This window comes from Poromitra crassiceps (assembly GCF_964638095.1).
Source record: "Poromitra crassiceps genome assembly, chromosome: 14".
Classification (NCBI taxonomy): Eukaryota; Metazoa; Chordata; class Actinopteri; order Beryciformes; family Melamphaidae; genus Poromitra; species Poromitra crassiceps.
In genome coordinates, this window is record NC_139633.1 from 24,444,716 (window position 1) to 24,453,782 (window position 9,067).

The 9,067-nt window shown below is 43.9% G+C and overlaps 1 protein-coding gene across 1 annotated transcript; it reads right to left on the bottom strand.

The window, feature by feature from the left end:
- Nucleotides 1–202: 202 nt before the first annotated feature.
- hmx3a (H6 family homeobox 3a) lies at nt 203–3,192 on the bottom strand. The gene is made up of 2 exons (XM_083650339.1): nt 2,659–3,192; nt 203–1,787 (listed from the first exon to the last, which is right to left on the bottom strand). The coding sequence occupies exons 1-2, from the start codon at nt 2,945–2,947 to the stop codon at nt 1,150–1,152; spliced, it is 927 nt and encodes a 308-aa protein (XP_083506465.1). The 5' UTR covers nt 2,948–3,192; the 3' UTR covers nt 203–1,149.
- Nucleotides 3,193–9,067: the final 5,875 nt, after the last annotated feature.

Genomic DNA, 9,067 nt, shown 5'->3' on the forward strand with positions numbered 1-9,067 from the left:
CGAGGGGTTTCTATAGGCCTACCCTATATACTGAATTGACGCAGTTTCAATGTATTGTAATAAAAGGCACGAAATAGGCGATGCGGAAGGAAATAGCCTAAGGTAGGCTATATAATTCTATATTTTGAGTATAGCCTATCACACAATGCAGTCCTAAAATGTAAGGAATGATCTCCATTTATTTCACAACATAGTTCAGCAATACAATATCAAAACGTTCTTTTACTGTACAAAGGAGGAGCCACAAGGGTAGCTCCTTTCCCCGACTCATTAAATATACATTTACATTTGTACACCAGTGTTGCTATTACCATTATTATTTGTTGTTGTTGTTGTTGTTTTTGTTGTTGTCGTCAAAAACACAAAGTAGGCCAAGTGGCATCTGAGATACTTGTGCTTGAAGGACAGCCATGTCGAGGGAGCAGAAGTGTCAATGACTAAACCTACACGACTCGAGTATTGTACAGTTGAGAGTGTCTTGATTGTCCCCCGTCAAGCGCTTTCAAAAGCAAAAGGGAAATATTAGCCTACAACAAAGCCTCATCAATATTCCAACGGATGAAAACGTAGTTTCCGTTCAGTGGATCACGGGCCAAACGAGGCTCTTCATTCACAGCACACTGTCCGCCTATATTGCACATCATGGCTATTATTAATTTGGAAATGTATAATAAAATCAAATGTGAAGCAAGCCCGCGCCTGAGACCGCTATAACTTTTGTAAACAACATTCATGTTTTGTACATCTCACGGAATAGGCCTGGCCAATAATTGTCAGAGTGACTAAAATGAAGAAAAAATACACTCGTCAGGCAGTGTATCGGTGGACTCCTGAGGTGAAAATTACTGATATAATAATAATAATAATAATAATAATAATAATAATAATAATAATAATAATAATAATAATAATAATAATGCTATAAAAGCATGGGATTTGAATTGTCGGATCATATGTAAACTGCACCCTTTGGAAATGCCAATTGGTCAAACTTGGCCCATGTGTCTCTCTTTTATTTTATTTCTAATCAGTTTTTTCTTCACTTTAGTCAGTTGTACAAAAATATTCTGTCTTTTTTCTTATAGTTTCGCTTTCATGTGAGTTGATTATGGAAATAGACACCATGCTTCTGCAGCAAAGTCAGTTCTCTCAGACCGGTCTGAGCAGCGGCATCGACGTGACGAGGGGGTGGGAGTAGTACACCCCGGGGTGCGGGAAGGTGAGCAACGGCTGGCTCACGGGCACGTGGGCACCGCCTGCGCCCCCGCTCTCCGAGGCCGAGTTCTCGTGGTAGAGGATGGGGACGCGCACTATCCTCTGCGCCGCGGCGTGGCTCAGGTTGGCGGCCTCCAGCTCGGCCGCCAGCTGCCTCTTCCACTTGTTCCTCCGATTCTGGAACCAGATCTTCACCTGGGTCTCCGTCAGGTGCAGAGAGGCGGCCAGGCCGGCCCGCTCCGAGCTGCTCAGGTACCGCTTCATGTCGAAGGTGGACTCCAGCTGGAACACCTGGCTGCGTGAGAACACCGTGCGCGTCTTCTTCTTGCGGCACGGCTTCTTGTCGTCGTCCGTCCTCTTCTTCCACTCCCCCGTCAGCTCCGAGTCTTTCTTGGCCTCCTCTGAGTCGCTCTCCTCCAGGATGATCTCGTCGCCGCTCTTGTTGTTGTTGTGCTCGGAGTCCTCGTCGTCGTCTTTGGTGTCCGGCTCGGATTTGAGCACCAGGTCCGGAGAGTCTCTGTCCGTGCCCGAGGTTGGAGAGGAGTCTCTCGCCGCTGCTGCCTTCTCGGTGACTACAACGGGGACAGAGAGAGAGATATTGTAAACACACTGGGCCCTAGCTGTCGCAGCGCTTTTTCCCCGGCCTTGTTGGTACTGAGCCATAAAGCTTGGGGATAAACAAAAACGGTTCTAGGCTATACCCGCTATAGGCTAATTGCTAATTAGGCTTGTATAAACAGAACAGTGCTGCTAGACGGTATTGTGCTAGACAAAGAACAGTTTAGAAAAAAACGTTATAGCACCATGTCCATACGGAACCGTATTAGGCTTAAACAATCCCTGTAACTTCCAAATCAGCAGGCGCTGTTCCCATTTTATCCAAACAAATCTTTTCTGCGCATTAAGTGTTTTAGACGAATAAATCACAGACCAAGCCTCTGTAAGAGATGTTCAGAATGATGGCCAAAAGACAAATCAAAACCACGCTGGTCTGCTGCGCATCGTCAACTTCTGGGATGAGGTCGACTTCGTTTTATGCGCAGGGTGTATCCTTTTATTAAACCATTATCCCACATGGCAGAACAAAATAGGCCTAGGCTACAAGACAGGGCAGGGGCGTCAATTCACTATATACATCCAAAGTGTAAAGGCCTATACAAAAACGTCCAAACCCCACTTAAATTCTGGGAACAAAGTGACAGAATGACTAACAATACGAATAGGGAACCAAACACCGTTTGGAGAAAACGTCTCCTGATTTAAGAATATATGTATATAGATTTGTGTCAATTTTGCCATGAGCTTTCTTCTCTCTCAATGACATCTCCACTTTTCGGACGCATGGGCTAGTCATGCTCATACCTCACCACATGCTGGCGTCCATGATAGCCTACACAATAATGGTAATTTTCGGATCAGTGCATGTCCGTGTGACCGTCTTACCTTCGGTTCTGTGTAGGTGGGCGGACGAGGTGAGGGTGTACGGGTACCACCACGCCGAGGTTCGCTCCAGGTAGTGTGCCGGTAAGGTGAACCTCTGTGCGTGCAGGTCGAAGCGTGGAAAGTTGAAGTCCCCGACCTGCGTAAGGGAAAACCCCCCTTCCAAAGCCGCCTTGGCCGCAGCGAATATGGGCTTGGGTTTGGACGGTTTGCTATCACAGTTCAGCAGGTTCTTAATGAAGAAAGGAGAGTCCTTGGCCGAAGCGCACGTCTCTTGCGTCGTCTCTGGCATGGCTAGTGGCTGTGGTCTGCGCGCCGAAGACCGCAAGTGACAGTAAATAGAAAGAAAGAAAGAAAATAAAAAAACAAAAACAAAAACGACTCACAGACTGTCGATGGCTTGGTTGTGTGGACTCTTATTCTTCTAAATGAAATGCGGAATCTCGATTTTACGCAGCAGGCGAGAGCGTCAAAACAGATGCCCTATAGGCTAAAAACAAAATAAAATGTTAAAATATAAATACAGATGTATCTCATCCCGGGCTCTTTCATCAAAACGCAACCGTGTCCAGCGTGTCAGTCAGTCTGGCGTCTGATGCTAATGATGAAATAAAAATGTCATCCAAGTTAAATGCGGAAAGTATAGGCGATTGGGCATGTACAATGGCAAATGGGATTAAGGGAGAGATGGGAAGTAAAGAGAGAGAGAGGGGGAGAGGGACGGACGGAGAGAGAGAGAGCGAGAGAGAGCGAGAGAGCGAGAGAGAGAGAGAAGTCCACCCTCTCCTCACTTTGCGCTTTGGCTGTAGGCAGTACGCGCTCGCCTGTTATTGGTCTTATATGGTCCAATTAGGTAGCAAATGAGCACAGGGTTGTTAGCACAAAAGGTTTGGGATAAGCGCTGGAAGTAGGCTACAATGGGCAAACGAGTCTCAACACACAACCAACAATCAGACATCGACAGCATTTATGCTATTTGGATATCTTCACATCCTCCGTCACTGATGTAGGCCCACTTATTGTGGATGTGTAGCCTATTTATTTATTTATTTATTTATTTATTTATTTATTTATTTATTTATTTATTTATGTATTTATTTATTTATTTATGCTATGTAAGAATTCAAGAGATATCGTTAAAATGCTAAAGTTACAAGATGCAATACCCTATTTTACGCCAATCTAAACCATCTATAAAAGCAATAGCATACACACCTTAAGGAAAAGGGAAGTTAAGGGGGGGGGTAATAGGCTATATAATGTTCATACTTGTATTGATTAACTTTGACTGTTTCAGTTAGGAACAGGTGCGCGTACGTGCGTGCACTCGCGCGTCTGTCTGTCTGTCTGTCTGTCTGTCTGTCTGTCTGCCTGTAGGCTGTAACCTATTCGTGAAGTGAAACAAATTAATTTGAAGAATGACAATATTAAATTATCCCAAAACCTGTCTGTGTGCTAAACAAAAAGTAGGCTATACCGGCAATCTGTTTTTATGGAACATCTAGATGGCTTGAAATCCAGAATAGGCCACACATGGGCCTAATTCAATAGGTTTTAGTAAAGTCTCAATGATTGCCATATCTTAAAGTAATAATAGGCCTAATGCAAACTTTAATGCAGACTTCGCGGAAGAACAGCACATTTTCTAATGGCCTGAAAAACGCATGCACCCTCACGGTGGAGTCATAAAACGCTGAAGTTTTAAAAATCGAATCGTCGATTTGTCCCTAAGATTTTTCCCTCAACATTGTAGCCTGATGGGAATCAACATTGTGGAAAGGCACATCAAGGGCTTTGGCTTTTCAATGTGTCACCAATGTGGGCGATTAGATTCATATTTCTAATTCATTGATTTTCAGCGCCGGGCCACTTTCAAAATGTCTCTGGGTCGCGCAGTCATTTATTTCTTCCAAATCGATGTACTTAATTCATCCCTCAGATTGCACTCTTTGTAAATGCGCTATGTATATTCACTCATTGATATTAATTGACTTGTTAAAAACCTGTCCAGTGCATGGTGGCTGGTAGAAGAAGAACGAGAAGACAGCGTCCTCTGTGGGCTGTGAGGAGGAAATGCAAGTGTGTGTGTGTGTGTGTGTGTGTGTGTGTGTGTGTGTGTGTGTGTGTGTGTGTGTGTGTGTGTGTGTGTGTGTGTGTGTGTGTGTGTGTGTGTGTGTGTGTGTGTGTGTGTGTGTGTGTGTGTGTGTGTGTGTGTGTGTGTGTGTGTGTGTGTTGGGGGGGGGGGGCTGTAGAGACAGAGGCAAGACATTTTTCATATGGCATATTTGAATGATTACATGTAGAGCCCACCAAAATGTAGCTATTCCTTTTCACTTTTCACTTAGAATCATCATCACCAATTTCACCACCACCATCATCATCATCATCATCATCAGCTCCCTAGACATTCCTGCTGATATGAGCTCGCCATGTGATATGCAGCCAATAAAGGGTGTCAGTTACGAGGTAAAGGTTGTATTGGGTGCCATATACTTTTTTCCATCTGTAGAAGTCTTACATGCACCGGCTTGTCCACGTAATTAACACGTGTTATTCATTTAGTGAGCTGCTCAAGTGGAGATATCCCGTTACCGTGATGTAATTACCGCCTTTGGTTACGACGTGCTCATCATCGCAGGTATTTGACACTCATAGACCTGCATGTCTACGAGGTACAACAAGTATTGCTTTTGGTGGGTTCTTCTTATCACTACCAAAGGGAAAATCCACACAAGACGATCCCACCTTACTCCTGCATGTATATCCTCTATATGGTTCATTCAACGTATTTGTGAACATGAATACCTCTCCCTCCAAAAGAGAGAAACTGGACAACAAGGATAGAGTCTGTGATTTCATGAAGAGACATACGTCTTGTAGCTGTTTTTTTTAGGTTTTACTTCAAAACTCTGCTATCCTTATTGCATTTTTAATAGTAATGTTATGTAATGCATCAGATACCACATCTCCACAAAATCACTTGGGTAGCCTATTGTTATGTGTTCACTAGCAGTTTTTTCATTTTTGTTGAGGATTTATAAGTTGTTGCTATAGTCTAGTGTGCACTAACACTTTTGCAGGCTACACTACATGTTTAGCAGATACAGGTAGTAGGCTATGGGATGCTAAGTTTACATCATTTCAAAATCACTAGCCTATTCACTGGAGGGTGAGTCAACATTTACCGAAAAGTCTATTCCTTCTGATTCCTTCAGGACCTGGAAGTTATTAATCACCAACCTCTGTTTTCCAGAGATGATTTCATGATGTGCAATACTTTTCCCACAGATAAGACCGAGTGTGACACTTCCAGGTTTTGCACCAGAATTCATATTTCTGTCTAATATATTTGTGTCTTAGCTGATATCAAATGACACTAAAGTGGAACTCATAAGACCAATGTAAGGAGAGGAATTTCGAAAAAGACCGGCTGTTACAATTACAAATCAAACATCCACATAGTCTAGAAAAGTATAGGAACTATGCAATTATAGTGCAACCTCCTATAATTCTAATGCAAGTAACACCCAAAAATGTATAGGCCACCTAATAGCCTACTTAATTATGGACTTGGCAGATGCACACAGGATTCAAATCAGTGCAAGCTTCAGCACCATCTAACTATGCACGAGCGTCTGTCTGGCTCTGTTTATCGCATATCTTGAGAACCGTTCGTCCGATCAACTTCACACTTGGCGAGAGCGCTGCTGGGAACCTGAGAGAGGGCAGTGTCAAATTTGGTGCAATTTGAGCATTTCAACCGCACGGTACCGGCTCATCTCGCCTTGCCTCACCTTTTTTGGGTTTTCCATTAGGCAAATACAGCGCTGAGGCGATACTTTTTTTAGTACCACCTCCATCGAGGTTCCAAGCGAGCTGAAACCATAGCAAAAGGCGAGGGGAAAACACTGCAGGCAGCAGACTACTGATTGGTAAGAGATAATCGTTATATGATCCATATGATATGATCCATATACAATGAAGATAAGCTATTTCCTGCAAATTTGCTAGTGCTTATTCATAGTATTCCGATGATGTCGCAAGCTTTTTTCCTACCAATATGGCGCTACAATACACACAGCTCATTGGCTGTAAGTGTCACTTGATTGTAATCACCTGTTAATTGATCACAATCACCTGTTGTTTTTCTACCAAAATGGCCGTGTTGTGATGTAACAGAATACTATCAAAATAGCCTGCTGCTGCTTGCCACCCAGCATGATCACGTGGTTTGCAAACAAGCCAATGGTCAATGGTCTCGCCCCGGTCGCCATCTTGACACGTCACCTGAAAACAGCCTATTCAGTTATAGTCATAGCACCACCTACTGGCATCAGGAAATAACATGTTTCAAGCGTTAATGTACTCCTTGCAGGTTGACCAGAAATGTTCATGGTGTAGTGTACTCTTGATACTACCCGTGCTTTGTATGGAGTATAAATGTTGCGTTCTCTGCATGCCCAACACGTATGGATTGTGTGCTGGCAGGCTGGCTGTAACATGTTAGTCCGCTACTCGAGCTACTCGGAGCTACTCGGAGCTACTTGATTTGGCTAATAGGTGAGCTAACCTCTCTCTTCATTCTGATACATGTTATGGTGTCACTGGTACTAGCTAACCCCTAGACATGAGCCTTGATATTCTCGTTACTGATCAAGCTAGTAGCCCTGCTGCCTGTGACAATAAAAAAACATGCACATATCGTATGTGCTTGATGTAGTATACGAAGAACTGCCATGATCGGATTTGTGAAACAGGCATTTATCAAGCTCCGCCCCCGGCTGATTCACGCAGGGTGGCATGGCCAAGTTTGGTCATTAAGCTGCACATTAGGCAATTAATCTGTCCTAATTATCTAATTCAAAAATTTGACTCCGTTAAGTCACCCGCAGGGGTGCTCTTTACACTTCCTGAAAGATTCAGCACGATCACATGTAAAATGGCTTAGCTGTGGCTGGACACAATTTTGCTCACACACACACACACACACACACACACAACACAGACACTTAACATTCTTCTTATACTAGAGGACCCGTGGGAGTTAGACCCCCCTGGGAGTTAGACTCACCCTGGTCTGGAACATGCGTCCGGGATGCACTCAAATTCACTGATGATATGATGACACATATCTATAGAATTGGTGATGTCACCAGTGATGTCACTCGAGCACTCAATGATGATGTCATCAGTCAGTGATGTCACTGTGTGACTGGCCATTTAGTCAGGCCTCGCTCACAGAGTTGGCATGCAGCCTCTCCTCCCTCTGCCCAGAGGTTTTTCATAGTCTACTTCACTGGCTGATTGCAACTCTGCTCACCTGTGTGCTGCTCCTCCAGAGTTCACTGGCTGATTCAAACTGGGCTCACCTGTGGGCTCCTCCACTCTGGAGCACCCCACACGGGTGCTCCAGAGTGCTGCATCACTCTGGAGCTCTCCATGGTGCTGAACCTGTGTTGAGGCATGTTGGCCACTAGTTAACCATTTTTGCCCATATAGTCGGCCCTAATTATTCCCTAATTAAAAAAGCTGGCCCTGTTAGGTCACCCGCAGTGGTGCTCTTTACACTTCCTGAAAGATTCAGCGCGATCCCACGTAAAATGGCATAGCTGTGGCCGAGTATAATTCTGCTCACTCATTCATTCACAGTCAGACTTTGCATTCTTAATATAGGATAGGATACTGGAACATGAGGCATACTTGGTGGCTGCTCTCAAGCACCACTTAAAGCAAGGAATCTGTGTGTGTGTGTGTGTGTGTGTGTGTGTGTGTGTGTGTGTGTGTGTGTGTGTGTGTGTGTGTGTGTGGTGTGTGTGTGTGTGTGTGTGTGTGTGTCTGTCTTCACACTTGGCAGGTAATTGCTGGGCACCCGAGGATGTGTCGTGTCGGATTTGGTGCAATTTGGACACTTTTAATAAACAAGCAAACAGCACTCTGTGCAGCAACGGGGGCGAGCCGGCGCTGCAACAGTGTCCTCAATGAATGCAAGTGCAAACAGGGCTGCAGTAGTTGTTATTTGTGATTGATTGATTTCCCCCATCATGCATCGTCAGTAGGCCCAAACTAAAGCTGCTTCAAGATTTGTTTGTCTTGTTGACATCATATCAAGAGAGTATTAGCTGTTTCGTCTGTAGATTTTGGAAAATATTATGTTCTTTTTGACAAAGTTAACAAAATTACTCAAAACAATTACATTTTGTGTCTTGGTTGTGTACCAGATTATTTTACCCTCTTACTACTACTACTACTACTACTACTATGACTACTATAACTAACTACTACTACTACTACTAATAATAATAACCTGATTCCCAGGTTGTGTTTTTGTACAGTGCACTGAAAGTCACAGTCCATATGGACATCTACTCTACTGACAAGTATTCAAATACAATCATTTCCTGCAAATCATCTT